The sequence below is a fragment of the Oryctolagus cuniculus genome, chromosome 8 (assembly GCF_964237555.1).
Source record: "Oryctolagus cuniculus chromosome 8, mOryCun1.1, whole genome shotgun sequence".
NCBI classification, from domain to species: Eukaryota; Metazoa; Chordata; class Mammalia; order Lagomorpha; family Leporidae; genus Oryctolagus; species Oryctolagus cuniculus.
Genome location: NC_091439.1, coordinates 58,789,832 through 58,805,925, shown reverse-complemented (window position 1 = coordinate 58,805,925; position 16,094 = coordinate 58,789,832). Strand labels below are relative to the sequence as shown.

Below are 16,094 nucleotides of genomic sequence, written 5' to 3'. Positions count from 1 at the left end.
CTTAATATCTGTAATAGACTTAGAGCTCTTAAATTTGCAAAGCAGGAAGAAAATTATAGAAAAATGACGGAAAGGGCGAATAATGTAAAGAGAGAGTTCATGAAAGGAAAGCCTAAATGACCAACATGCTAATACACAAGTACTCCATTTCAGTAGTACTCAGGAAATGCAAATTAAAGTGACAGTGAGTTTTACATTTATCCAACTAGTTTTAGCAAAAGGCATTCAAGATAATGAGAATTAATGATGCTATGGATATAGAGAAAAGATAAGTTGTTGTTGAAATCAAGTTTGTGAAAAAATTTATGGAAAGAACTTGGATGAGATAAGGTAAATATATGTATGCCTTGGCTTAGAAAGTCATATATATATATATATATATATACACACACACACACACACACACACACACCAGAATACTTGATTATTGGAAAATCACTTTGGGCGGTAGGAAACTAGAATACATCAGTAGAGGAAGAAATAATGGCATAAATTGTTACATATGCACTATACAATGTTATACAGTCGTTAAAAAGAAAGAATCTGGGTTCTATCTTTAGAGTCAGAGGAATTTATAGGAGACAGTGTTAAGTGACATTGTGGAGAGTATAATATGAACAAATTTTAAACCACAAATCCATGTATTTCTTATGCATATGTGTGTGTATACTGTATGTGTGTGACTGGATATACAGAGAAATGCAAACAGTATATATCAAGTTTTTGACTGACAGGAATTATCTGGATTAGATTGATTTGCTTGGAGAAGAAGAAAGAGGTAAAAATGTATCAAAAAGGCAAATTTTATGTTTGCTAAAATAAAGTCAAACATGTAATATTATGACATTTGAGGACTTATATTAAAATGTGCGTATGTGTGTATATTGAATACACCTCTAAAAATAACTCAAGGGAAGAAAATCACAGAAATGTCCCTCTTGGAATGCAGACTCCTCTCTACGAACCATAAACATCAGAGCAGCCTCACAGATCTTGAATGTCCAGTGCTCTGCACTATTATCATTCCTGAGATGAGCTAATGTTTGTGCTCTAGACGCTGACACCACATGAATGAAAGCCATGGAGGTCTCAACACCTGGGTCCTCCTTTTCCACCTCCTCTTCTCCACCAACCAAGGCAGTTTCAACTTCTCAGCTTAGAGACTGTCACTGACCCAAGCAACCAGCCCCTGCAGAAGTGTCAATTCCTGCTTAACTTCCAAACTCTGTCCCATTGTCCAGTCTCCCGCTTCATAATCCTGGACCCACAACATAGGAGAAAATTGCTATGCAGAGAAATAAAGTGAGATTTTGTTTCAAATTGGAATCTGGATTGTTATGCAAGAATATTTTATAAATCATGATTGTTGATTTTCTAATACCATTTGTGTTCAATTTCAGTTAATATGGAGCATTGAAGAAAGCTTTTTGGGATTTCTGTGGAGTAAATGCCAATTGTGATCCTGTTTTAAATGGGAAATACAGTATATTGCACAGCAAATGAGCAAAAAAAGTGGCTTACAAATTAATGAATCCAAGCTGCTTGTAAATTCACAATTGTCTTTGTGAAAGAATTTGATAAACCATAAAGCTCATATGCTGATGTTAAGTATGAAGGTAATCTGATTTTGACCTGGTAGTGGGATTGACCTATACAGTTGACTAGAGTTATTTTCCTTCAATTTTCACTGCTGCCATTGACAGCACCCTGAAGCTCTCCACTAAGCCAAGGTGGCCAGCCTTTCCAGGTTCCAGAAACTTCTATTCCAGTCTGGCCTTTATTTACAGTAGAGCATCACCATTGTTACACTTGCTTTTGCTCAAGAGCTTTCTCTACATTTTTACCTAATGTTCCCCTAAACCAAAATAGAAAGAAAGTGGAAAAGAAAGTTAACATGTGGTGAACATTTACTACCTATCAAGATATCAAGTCTTTTAACTATGAAGTCAGTCTCTCAAGTGAGGACACTGAAAAGTCCAGCATCTTTCCTTCCCTAGTGTCAAGTAAGCAGTGGAACTAGGCTTTTTTTTATATTGATAATGGTTAATTCATTTTAGCTTGTGTTTAAATGTAAGATATGTACTAAGTAGTTTATAAATTGCAAGTGTCTGTTGCTTGTTCTCAAAGTGAACACACCCTCTGAAACCAGTCTCCAAACCAGGAAACCAATCATTGCCAGAATCTCAGAAGCCACTCTAAGTGCACTATTGCTCCCAAAGGTGGAGCAACAAAAATTTCCTGCATTTTTACCACCAGAGTGTTTCAATTACATTAGTTTTGATTGTTTTTTAACTTTCTACAAATGGAATCATGGAGTATACGCCCTTTCTTGTCTGGTTTCTTCCTTTTGATGTTGTTTGGGCATTTGATAATTATTGTTACATGTAGTTGAATTTCCGTATCCTCATTGCTGTATAATATCCCATTGTGTAAACACACAATTGACTTATCCATTCTAATATTGTTAGACCTTTGAGTAATGATAGTTTTCAATTGTTATCTTTTATGAACATTCTTACATAAACTTATCTTTCAATGAACAAATGTGTGCGTTTCTGTTGGATATATACTTATGAATGTAATTGCTTGTGTAACGGAATTTTCTTTAACGATCCCGAATCCTAGATTTCTTTCTAACTTTGTTTTTCAAAGTGGTTTTACCTATGGACACTCTCACTGGTAGTATATGGAAATGCATGCTAACAAAGGCAGTTTGTGAAACCTGGTTTGTGACTCTAATACCCAATGCTCATTTACTTTCATTTAAATCTTTATTTAAAGGTAAGAACTTGGAAACAATTTTCTTTTATAAATCCCATGATTCTTTCTAAGATTTTCATTCTTTGTTCATTAAATGAATTTCCTCTCTTGTACTGGAAAACATATCGGTTCTGAAGAGAGTTGAGTATGGTTCTCAGTGAATCAGAGACCTCGTGTAAATATTCATCTTCGTGGAACCCAGCCTCTTCTATCTTTTCTGCATGGGTGAAAAGAATGGCAGTGTACTTATTCCAATTGTGTCCCAGAAGTTCCTGAAAGAGAAAAGTTGTTAAATGACTATTTGCCTTGGACTGGATTTCTCAGAAATGAGCAAGGGAGCTATTATGGCCCAGCACAGATAGCCAACATGTGTCATTAAGTTTCTGAAAGCTGATATGCATAAGAAGTGAGGATGGGGTCAAGTCTTACAAGCAAATGTAACGAAGTGGATGGACTTTCAAAAAAAAAACCACCTTCAATTCTTTATTTTCTTTTTTACTGTTATAATTGATGTATATACAACCTTAAAACTACATATTATCTGATTGTGCTGCATATGATGTAATTATATTTATACCATTCATTTATACTTGCCTGACAACCTATGTTAGAACCACTAAATTCCTTTGAGTCAGAGGATATTGGCCAAGGGAATTAGTGTATCTTTTTTTTTTAATGATGTTTGAGTTATCATCCTGAAAGCATCTACTAAGGGCTTAAAATTACATAGTCTGGATACAATCTATTGATTAATCAAATGACATGTAATGGAAAAGCTAACACCAGAATATACTTGGTAATTTGGAACAACTACAAAATAATACTATGATCCTCACTCCTCCTCACTCCTCTTGCCTAGAATCAAACACAGTTTATTGGATGACTGTCTCCAATGTGGTTGAAAACATTGAAGATGGGTGTCCCTTTGTTTGTTAATATGTGGAAGTTGGCTATGTAATAAATTCTTATTTGATTAGTGAAAAGCAGCTGATAAAAAGCAGAAGTAACAACATGCTTCAAATTGTTCATGCAATGTGAAAGGCATCTTAGAAACAGCCATGTAACTCTAAAAAATATTTTCAAAGTTATCTGAAATCATGATAATATGACAATAAGATAACATTCCTTCTATTCCAAACACTCCCATCACCAAAATATTTCTAAAACTGCTATAAGTTCATATGTCAAGAAAAATACAAAGTGCATTGGGAATAAACATAACTAGAAATATCCATATTCAGAAGAAAGAATAAAGGCAACTAACATATAGGACGAAATACTGTGCTAAGCACTTTACATGCTTTATCCCTTTGAAGTTCAACAGAATTCTTTGTGAGAGATGCTGTTATTAATTATATCATGATGTGAGGAACCTGACACTTTGTAGTGGTTGAGTTACATATATAGTTCAAGTCTTCTGGGAAAAATCTTGAAAAAAATTGAGAGTCTGACAGACTATTTTCAATGCATATAGCTAATGCAGGATTAAGATTTATAAACTAAAAAATTGAAAAATGAAGGAAAAAAGTATAAAGGAAGAAAGGAAGGATGGAAGGAAGGAAGATGGAGGGAGGGAGGAAAGAAGGAGAGAGAAACAGAAAGAGAAATAAAAGCAGAGAAGAAAGGAGGGGTGTAAAATCCAATATGAAAATACTCATGAGAACTGTTGGACAAAATATTTATATTCAGAAACATCTCATGACCATGGTTCCCAGTTACTGTATAATATCTGATACAATCTGACTTTTATTTGAGCCATTATTTCACACATATTACATGGCTTGACATTGAACTCTTTGAAGGCAAGATCTATGTCTTTCCATATCAATCCAAGCTTCCAGCATGTAGTAAATTCTCAATAAATATCTGTAGAATTAATTTGGAATGTAAATCCTCATGATCATCTCAAATAGAAGGCTTGAGGTATTATTAACTTGTTTTGGAGGAGGTTTAGTTTTAGAGTTTTATTAATCTTTGGGATACAATATTGTCCTTGCTTGCAAAGATTCTCTTTTGTCCTGCATTTAATTATTATGGGTTTGCTTTCATCTGCGCTTTATTTTTTGTATTCGTAAGAAATCTTCCATGGACTAGATCCAAAATATTTCTTAATATCTGTTCAAAAATTGTCTATCTAAAACATAGAATAGTTGCACATTTTAATTTTTTCTAAAAATGCCCTGCTTCAAGAAGACCTGGATTAATATTTCAAGGTAAATACATTAGAGAATAATTATTTTAAGAGAAAAGATCTAAACTTTACAAAGGGATTATTCAAAGAATTACTTTAATTGCATAGTCTGATGTGTTTTTAAAGCACAAATTGATTTGCAAAATATTAATTCAACTTTTTAAAACATAATGCTTGTGTAAATATAATTATTCATGTAATGCAAACATCCTATTTTAACAAATGAGGACATAGCAAAATCTGCAGACCTCTATGCACTGCATTGTAACAGGTCCCTGATGGGGAGGAGTCACGGTGTGGCATTGTAAATTATCAGTGGTGTTACAGGTCAAATTGACCGCTTACTTCAATTTATATGTTGAAATCCTAACCACTTGTTTCTCAAAATGTGATTTTATTTGAAAATAGGAGCATTGTGTGTCTAACAGAAGTTAGTTAAGATAAGGTCACTAGATTTGTGTCCTTTATGAAACAGGGAAATTTGAACAAATACAAGAAGAATGCCAAGTGAACATGAAGCTGGGCACCTGCCAGCCAAGCAGAGAGGCCTGAAACAGATCCTTCACTCACAGCCCTCAGAGGGACCCAGCAATGCCAACACACTGATGTCAGACCTCCAGCCTCTCAAACCAAGAAACAGAAAATGTCTGCTATTTAAGACAGGCAGCTGGCTGTGCTTTGTTCCAGCAGCCCCAGGAAACTAGTACAAGGGGTTAAAAAAAGGAATAACCTGCTACATAGATCAGATCTAGACTCTGGGAATAAAAATTCTTGGATCATTTGCACCAGAATTACCTTGAAGACTTGCTGAAAATGCATCATAACCTTTAGGGCTGGAGCCCATTAATTCTAATTTTAAAAAGCCACTACAGATTATTTATTTCTTCCACTAGTATCTGCTGTCTTCCAGCCATGTTCTGCTCAGTAGAGACACAGTGTGGAACAAGACAGATACAATTTCTGCTTGTATCAAGTGGAGATTTGTGTGCTAACTAAATTTCCAGTTGAGCAAGGGGGGACAGATGGGAAAGAAATACTTTCAATTTGTTGTAATTGCAAACGTTGTGATAAATTATATTGATGTTACAGCATTGGACATTTAGCCCAGTATGGACGTAGGGATAAGAGGGAGGAATCGAGACAATGTTCTCACATGTAATGATGCTTTGAGCTGATTCTTGAAAAATGGGTAGCAATCATTAAGAGAATTAATAAAACCAAGCATAGATTGGGAGTTACACAGCATTGGGAACTTATTTTTATGCAACCACTGGTCCTTGTTTACTATTATCTCTGAAAATTTCTCAGATCTGATATCTAGTATATCACTGATATAGTCATATTGATTGTGATAATATTGAAATATTTACATACAAGTTAGAAAATAGCTACTGTAGTTAATGCCTTAAGTGCCATTCTAAAGCTACCTGCTAGATTTTCATTAATTGAGGCCTGATCCATGCTTGTCATTTAAACATTTTTGAAATATCTCCATGATGAAAGTGTATACTAACTGAACTGTATGGGGCCGACATTGTCACATAGCAGGTAAAGCTGCCTCCTGTGATGGTGGCATCTCATAAGGGCACTGATTCAAGTCCTGGCTGCTCAATTCTTGTTCAGTTCCCTGCTAATGGCCTGGAAAAGCAGTGAAAGATGAACCAAGTGTTTTGGCCTCTACCACCTATATGAGAGACTTGGATGAAACTCCTGGCTCCTGACTCTGGCCTGGCTCAACCCTAGCTGTTGCAGCTATCTGGGGAGTGAACCAGCAGATAGAAGATATTTCTCTCTCTCTCTCTACCTCTCCTTCTCCTTCTCTCTTTCCCTTTCCTTCTCTCTCTTACTCTCTCTCACTCACTCTTTCAAATAAAACAAATAAATCTTTTAAAAATTGCTTAGCACAAACTGTTCTTCTCTAAGTTTTATGAAGGAGCTTCAAAAGTTCCTGGAAGAATGAAATCAAAATAAAAAAGCTTTGGTTTTCAACATATAATCCTCAAGCTCAATACACTTTTGTAATCAATGATACAAGTCATTTTATCCATCCCCAATGAACTGAGGGTCCTTGGAATGTAACCATGTCCATGAAACCTTTTTATGTTATTAATCATAGAAAAATGGATACTCTTTAAAGATTTTTTCAAGATTCAGGAACAAAATGAAGGCAGAAGGAGCCAATTCAGGACTGTTAGGTGGATGCTAATGATTTCTCCTCAAACTTCTTGCAAAATTGTCCTTCTTTGGGAGAGGAAGGAGCAGGAATATTATGGTGGACAAGGACTCTCTGGTGATATTTTCCTAGGTTGTTTTTCTGCTGAAGGTTTGGCTAACTTTCTCAAAACACTCTCTTAATAATCAAATGTTATTTTTATTTGTCCATCCAGGAAGTCAATAAGCAAAATGCTTTGAGCTTTGTAAAAAAACTGTTGCTCTGACCTTTCCTCTTGATCAATCCACTTTCGTACTCTTTGGCCACTTGTCTCTTGGTAGCCTTTACTCTGGTTTAACTTTGTCTTCAAGATTGTACCAGTAAAGACGTGTCTATTTCTTGTTACAATTCTTCCAAAAAATGCTTCAGAATCTCTATCCCATTTGTTGAATATACCCATTGAAATCTCCTGCCTGTGTCTGCTTTGTAGCAACACTTTTGGCACCCATTGAGCAAAAGCCTAGCTCCTTTTAATATTTCTGAACAAATTGAGGCATACATGATATTGGCCATTGTTTCTGATGTTAGTCATATGTGCTGTTTTTTAAAAGATTATGTTATTTTAAAGGCAGAGTTACAGAAAGAGGAGGAGAGACAGAGACAGAGACAGAGAGAGTGAGAGTGAGAGTGACAGAGAGAAGTCTTCTACCTGCTGATTCACTCTCCAAGTGACCACAATGCCCAGGGCTAGGCCAGGCCAATGCCAGGAGCCAACAGCTTTTTCTGGGTCTCCCACATGGATGCAGGAGCACAAGCATTTCGGCCATCCTCCGCTGCCCTCCCAGGTGCATCAGCAGGAAGCTGGATTGGAAGCAAAACACCTACTTTTCAAGTCAATGCCTTTATGGGATGTTGGCATCACAGGCAGATGCTCAACCTGCTATGCCACAATCTGTGCTCTTTAATGAAGCCACAAACAAGGTTAATTTTTTCCTTACAAATTTAAGTACTTTTTCATCTTCATTATTATCATTAAAATGAGCTATCCATTTATAAACTGATTACTTTTATTGGGAATTGTCCCCAATTTTTTTTATAAAACACCAGTAATTTTACCATTCTTTCATCCAAACGTCACCATAAATTGGGTGCTTATTCTTGTGTCAATTTTAGCAGAATTATGTTGCTCTGATAGTGGCTCTTTCCAAACCTTCTTGGTGTCTCAAAATAGATACTGTTCAGAACGTTATAACAGGTTAATACTAACTTATTTGGGTTTAAAATATTTTTGAAACCCACACATCATTTTTTTCATAATACTTATTTTCTACAAAATGTCTGCAGACCCCTCATCTATTGCAATAGGATTATCTCTTGCTAGGTTAGCACTTACTGAAGTAGGTAGCGTTCCTTTCGCTCCTGGTTTTCTGTATTGTATGTAACATTAACACAATCTGTTTTTGTTTCCACCAGACATTTTGTATACTTTCAACCATAATCTCATTCAGGGAAAATGAGCTAGAATAACTAAAGGTAATACCACTTACTTACAAGCCCATGTGTTCAGCCACTGGAAGTTTTCATGTGCTGGTAATTATTTATGAAAGGATGCTCACGTCCTTAACTGTGAGAGAAATTGCACTTTTGGATTACTGCCCAAAACAGAAGAGAGTGGTTGATTTAGCTTGTAATCTTTAGATTGATTTTTGGCCAGAAAAATAGTTGAATATTTGAAAGTACTGTCGCTTGGTGTATAGTCATCATGTTAGTGGCCAAACAATTCTCTAAGGGCCCAGAGAAAGAATAATCACAGTTGATTGATACCTTCCATAAAAATCCAAGAACAAGATAAGTTAATGCAAGTTATCTGGTGTTAATAATTTAAATATAGTACTAAGCTACATGGAAATTTTACAATCAATCATGAATTGTTTGGTTTCAAAGTGCTAATGGGTAGGAGTCCAACTAGTCCTTTTGGGACAACTAGTTAGGATATAAACTTTGTTTTCCAGGAATTGTGTTCATTTTCCCAGGACCTCACCAGCCCTGCCCCATTTGTTTGTGGTTGATGAAATCATAGCATCTGGACTTTTTAGGGGGAAAGTTTTATAAAAAAAGCCAACTATTACATCAACTAAGAAAAAACTTATCACGGAACAGGAGGACAGCGAGGACCATTTTTTATTTTTTATGCTATTCCCTTGCTCCCATCCTATTTTACAGTGCCACATTTTCCTTTTCAGAGAGCCAGAGCTGAATGATAAGACCTTCATAGATCAGATTTAGAGAATATTCCACCTTAGAGATCCTGTGTCCAAATTATTTGCCTTACAGATGATATTTTTATGTTAAATGACTTGGCCAAAGCCACACAACTGATTATTGGCACATCTGGGTTTATGACAGTGGCCCTTTGCCCATCAGGTCCATGTCCTTTCCACTAAATTGGGGCTTCTCAGTTTAATCTTTCTAAGCTGGCGAATCTGTTTTCCTGATTTATTTATACATTAATGAGGAAGTTACCTTTTATAGTTAAAAATCAGGCATTGTAAATTATATTTCACTCTTAGGTTTTCTGAAGGCTATCAGGATAAACCAAAAATAAGGTTATTTTTATAACTAATATGCCCTAATTTTATGATAAGTCATATACTAATAATAAAAAAAGTGACAAAAGCCAACATTTGTTGTGCATTTGCCTTGTCCTAGTACTGAGCTAAATAACTTAGCTGTTAATATGGCAGTAGTCTCTGAAGTAACCCAATGAAGTAAGCACTATTATTATTGCCAATTTTCCGATCAATTTAAGAGATGTTATTTGCCTTAGGTCGCAGAGCAAGTAAGTACCCAAGTAGGAACTTGAACACAGGTATAACTCATTCTGGGATCCAGGCTCTTTGTGTCTACAATTTGCCCTCCCAACACTTCTGTTCCCAGCCCAGGCCCAACCCTGCTCTGCTCTGTAACTACCTGTTCATTTGAATGAGGACTCATCACAATCTGGGCAGTGAATTAATAACAATGACAATAATAATGGCAATGATTTACTATTTTCTGTGAACCTATCATAAGTTAGGCACAATAGTAAGTGTGCCATATTTATTAAGGACTCTTTAATAGGTAAAATTATTCATGTTTTAGTAACATTTGTAGCCATATGCCTGGAAAGTAGTTGGTTTGTTTTTTCAGTAATGTCTGACAAACAAGCCTGTGATAGCACAAAGCTTATAGGATTCAGTCAATTTCCTGGGTTCAAATTCTGGTACAGCTTGGGTGCATGTTAGCTCTTTCTGTGAGATGACTTAGTTATATCTTCTCTGATCCAATATTTGGGAATTTTTAAAAATATCCAGCTGACATTCCAGGTAACACACAGATAAATCTTTCTTTTTATTTCCCACCTCTGGTGAGAGGACTCACTAATATCTCCATTATTTTGCTGTAAATTAGTACAGGGTTAACATAAATAAAGTGAAAGGGCTCTTTGGGGAAACATTCCCACTGTCACAGCTGGCAGCTCATAACCCCTCTGCAAAATATTAGAGCACAAATTGGGAGAGAGATTCAGGGACAACAGGGAGGCTCAGGAAAAGTGAGGCCACTTCTCTGGCTCTGGCCTTGCACACATCTTCCATGGGAGGCATCAGCACGCTCAGAAAGAGGGAAGAGAAGAGAGACAAGGCACACACTCCATTCTCCATTCCCCATCAGCCAGGAAAATAGAGAAATCCAGGGTGTGCCTGGAACTGGAGGACCTTAACAGCTCGTGGCTCCGTCTTAACAGCTGCTGGCCCTGTTGAATAATTCAGACATCCTGCAGCTGCTCCCAATCTGTGAGTACATCCAGATGGCTGCCACTGGCATCTGAAGCATCTTCAGAAAGAAGGTCATATACAGCCAGGCTGTGCTTAGGTGACCATCAAGCAAAGACCACGTAGAACCCCAGAATAAGTCAGCAGAGTCCCTAGGGGCCACAGCCACTCTGAGGACCACCATATCTTGGCAGCTCAGTTTTCTTGGGAGACAGAATTTTTTTATTCTGGAAAAAAAAAATATTCTGAATCTAAGTTTTTCCCTAGCCCATTCCTCTCTGCCATCAACTACTGACTTGGACACAGAAAAGGAAAGCAGTTGTCAGAGGAGAATGATGTATGTCAGACATTGCTTTAGGAGACTGGAGACATGTATGAATCCAAACCACTTCTATAAAATAAGTTAAGGGATTACAATATTATTTGATATTCTAAAACTAGTAATATATTTTCAAAATGCATGTCATTGAAAATATCCTTTTGGGTCAGCATGGGTCCGTCGCAGAGAAAAATAATGGCACACATTGTCAGGTTAGCTCTTGAGAAGTAATTGTTTATGCACCTGCTGAATTGTACCTACCTATGGGTTCAGCTAAGTGTCTGTTTAACAACAGTTTTACAAAGAACTGTGAAGGTATTGTTACTGATGTAATGGATGCAGGTTCCTTACCACTTGATTTCTACCAGAAACACTAGAATGCAGACTTTAATTGTTTGGGGAAGGTTTATGGGCTTGCTTAGTTTCCATTTTGCTTCTTAATTGCAATCATCTTCCTCTTCACTTTGGTGTATCATGTCCTTGATTTTTCAGGAGTTGGATAATGAGGATTATTTTTTATGCTCTTGTCACCCTGATTTTTTCTGCTAGTTTCTTGTGGTTAAACATTTTTTTCATTTTTACACACACACACAATTACTGAAAGACAAAATATATGTCTTCCATTAAAAACATTCTTTCATCTTTAGTAGTTAAAGGAAAAAAAATCCTTCATTTTAGCAAAGCATGCTGGCTTTCAGGGCACAGCACGGCCTACATCAGCATGGTGTGAGATGGGACCAGAAGTGAAGCAGTCATATAAATTCTTCTTAGGTGGAAAATGTGTGTTGTCTATTTTCTGTGCAGTTCCTAGAAGACCTGGATTCTCTGAGCTCAGTGACTCAGAGACCCTCATACTACTGGTAAAGTTCAGTCTTTAGATTTGAACTAGACTAGACCCAGACTAGAGAATGAAGAGATTGAATAAAGTGGAATAGCTCCATGAAGAGTTTCTAGAATTTGTTAGTAAGAGACTATGTTCGTCTTGCTCTTAAACACTATACAGGAATATAAAAATGTACCCTCCTTCCATCTCCCATTTGTGGCCATATTCAACCCAACTCCTTTCTAAACTGCCTGAAAGAGCCTCCAATTTCCTGACAAAATGAATGAACAAGTAAACAAATAGGGACAGCCACTAAACCAGGGTGGCATACATTTGGTTATATGTGACCTGAGGTCCCTGTGTTCTTATCCTGGCTGGAGTGGAGCAACTACTTAAGCTACAGATGATGATGCAAGCAAAGAAGTGGAAATTCTTGATTTCTTTCTTATATATAATATCTAGCCCTCTTTTGAATGTTTATTATGGTGTAAACCTTTTGAAGCCCTCTCTCACACATTACACTAATTTGGTCCTTGATGCATTGTCTTATTCTGGTTCATCTAATTATCTCCTCCAGGATCTAAGATTTTTGAAGACAGAGCTCTTGTCTCATTGACAAATCACTAAGCTCTGTGCAGGTGTTCAATACAGTGTTCAATGACCAAATTAGTGAGTGAATATCTAATAAGAGAGTCTGCCCTTAATGTTCAATGCACGCAAGTCAGATTCTGAAACGTGACTGCTTTACGAAATACATGGACAGTGACGACAGGACACATGTGCAGGCCCCACTCTGGAAATTGTTTCAGTGATTTTAGGATGGATCTACATTTTAAACAGCCAGTTTTTTGGTACAGGTAGTTCAATATCCACATTTTGCAAATGTATTCAAGTTTGCAATTCTTTAGGTCTTGAGGCTTATCCAAAGTTTAGTATCTCACTATTTTTCCCGTTGCTGATTGGATTCCTTTAAAGGAAGTTGTAAAAATTACTCTTGGTGGGAAAATCAGTTAATTTTTACTGACTATATACGATCAATTTTGTGGTTTAAACTAATCTTATAATCAGGTTTTCATGACTCTTTCCTAATGGGCTAATGTCTTCCAAATGGGCATAAAGGCACTAGTATAGTCTTTGTTTTACCTGGATCATCTGGACTGGGTAAGACGCTTCGTGTCCACAGAAAGGCATGTCTGCTCTCTGGACCAGCAGGGCAAAGTGGAGACCCTGTTGCCTGAAGTGATGTGCCAGGGCTTGCTTGATCTCATGTTTCACCTGCTCCGTGCTCAGCCTGCTGTGCGGATAACCTGGAGTGTCCAACACCTGGACTTGCAGAGTGATCTCTCGCCCTGACCGACGCATGAAATTGCGGAGGTGACAACTGCGGCCCAGTCTACAATCTGTGGTCACAGAACATGGAGCAAAGCTGCTGCGGAAGTCAGTGCTTCCCAGAAGAATATTCCCAGCAGAGCTTTTTCCACTCTGAGTCATGCCAAAGAGAGCTAAATTGATGATCACCTTGCTGGGATCTGTCATGGCTGTGGTAAACAAAGGCACAGCTTAAATGGTGAGGCTTCTACAATCACTCTGTAAAAGATTTCTTACCTGGCCTGGAGCACTTCATAGTCATCCCTCTATATCTATGGCATATTGGTTCCAGAGTCCACCATGGATAAAAAGTCAACAGATACTCGAGTTTCCTATAGAAATGGTATAATATTTGCATACAACACATGCACATTCTCTCATATACTTTCATCTCTAGATTACTTCTATTATCTTCTACAATGCAAGCGCTCTGTAGAGAGTTGTAATACTAAATTGTTTAAGACATGATGACAAGAAAAATATTTGTGTACATGTTCAGTACAGACACAACTGTTTTAAAATATTTTTGATTTATGGGTAGTTGAATCCATGAACTTGGAGCTTGCAGGTCCAGAGGGCCACCTGTACTACCTCTGATTTGCTTTCTTCTCTTTGGTAGTGATAGAAACATAAAGGAATGCTCCGCTACACTGGAGACTCCACATTGACAGAAGATTGAAGTAATATTAGCAAGAAAGAAAAGAGAAGACAAGTACAGATAGGGAAAGGAAGAGGAAGAAATAATTTCAGGAAAGTGAGAAAAACCCAAGTTACATGCAGATAATATAAACCATGTTTATGAGGAATATGTTAATGCATCACATGTGGTCAGTGAGTTGGTTTAGGAATGGGTATTAAGGTTCCTGGATGCAGGAACAAAACTAGTAGCAGTATTTGAAAATGACTCACTGTGAGTATTGGAGGAATTGGAACAGGACAATGGAAGAAATACCCATTCCTGCACTTTTAGCTATGTCTTTTATCTTCCTACTTCCCAACTCCTTGCATAAATATCATCTCCAATAAAAATAATTTTTCCTAACTTCCTTATTGCTTCTTTCCTGTGAAATGTGAATAACATCAAATAACACTCCTGGGGCCAGCACTGTGGAGTAGCAGGTGAAACTGCCGCCTGCAGTGCGGGCATCCCATGTGGGTGCTGGTTCAAGTCTGGCTGCTCCACTTCTGATCCAATTCTCTGCTATGGCCTGGGAAAGCAAGTAGAAGATGGCCCAAGTCCTTGGGCCCCTGCACCCAAGTGGGAAGACCTTGAGGAAGCTCCTGGCTCCTGGCTTCAGATTGGGGCAGCTCCGGCTGTTGCAGCCAGTTGGAGAGTGAGCCAGCAGATGGAAGACCTCTCTCTCTCTGCCTCTCCTTCTCTCTGTGTAACTCTGACTTTCAGATAAATAAATAAATCTTTAAAAAAACAAATAACACTCCTAATTCTGCTTCCTAAATATTTTTATAACCAGGCAACATTCTGATAAAAATGAGAATTACTTGTAATTTCTTTTATGAAATAATTAGCCAGCTATTTCTACGATCCACCATTGCAAAGTGTTGACTCTATAATAAAGAAAGTAACACACACATTGTGTGATTCAAATAAGAGAGAGAAGAGTCTTGGGGTAGTTTCTCCTTTGCTTATGCCTAAGAAGTGTAGTCAGTCTTTAGTACAGAGCACAGACTATGGCATTTTATAGTCATCAATTATTTTCATCAGATTGCTAAAGAGAGCTACTGGTCACCAGACAAACATGCTCAATTGGCTGATTCAGAAGCAAAGACATTTTAATATCACATATTTAGTATTTCTGCTGATAACTACAATTCTGTTACACAGTTTTAAGTACCCCATGTCTTTCTTGTCCTCTACTGCTCCTAATGCCTTTCTCCAGACTCTAATGTGAATGCCTGGAGAAACCCTCACATGCCCAAAAAAGACTTCTTTTAGAAGCCCTCAAGATGGCATCACACACCCTACTCATTCAGTTAACTGTGCAGAGATTCTGTTAATTTCTTTTAATTCCTGAATCAGATGCGTGATATTTTCTGAAATACTCTTTATGCAGCTCCAATCTATTTGCTATATATTACTTACCTTTTCCAGTCGTGAAAGTGCTTTTTCCACAAAGACTTGTCTCTAACTATGGTTGTTCTTTGGTGTGAACTTTGATCTTCTGACAGCATTATTGTACCAGTCTGGGACTGATACTATGTGTACTTTATTTAATTAATCATTACCCTGCATCCTCTTTATAAATGATTAATTACCATCTTCTAATGGGCATTGACTTTTTATGTAAACTGTCAGACTTGTACTTTTAATAGGTACTTCCTCAATCGTGTACTTCAAGGATTAAATTCTTTACATAGTGTTTTCCTGTTAAATAACAATTTGTTTATAGCATAATAAAATGCAAAATTTCTGTTAGGCAGAAACTAGACAGTCTATAGAAATGGTATTCATGGAAACAGAAGTTTTTCTGTTCATGGAAAACTTCTGTTTCCATGAAGTTTTTCTGTTTCCATGAACACCATATTGCTTTTTACTTCATGAAATGTTTCAATAAATGCATGTGTAATATATGCACAGTAATTAGACCCTGATTTCATACCACTATTGAGTTCATACATTAAAAATTCTCAGGCTGGCACCGCGACTCAAT

General features: G+C 37.1%; 1 protein-coding gene across 1 annotated transcript; it reads right to left on the bottom strand.

Annotated features, from left to right (window-relative positions):
* Positions 1 to 2,752: 2,752 nt before the first annotated feature.
* On the bottom strand, positions 2,753 to 15,629 carry GIMD1 (GIMAP family P-loop NTPase domain containing 1). The gene is made up of 3 exons (XM_008267517.4): positions 15,527 to 15,629; positions 13,201 to 13,595; positions 2,753 to 3,032 (listed from the first exon to the last, which is right to left on the bottom strand). Exons 2-3 carry the CDS (start codon positions 13,591 to 13,593, stop codon positions 2,772 to 2,774), a joined length of 654 nt encoding a protein of 217 aa, XP_008265739.3. The 5' UTR covers positions 13,594 to 13,595; positions 15,527 to 15,629; the 3' UTR covers positions 2,753 to 2,771.
* Positions 15,630 to 16,094: the final 465 nt, after the last annotated feature.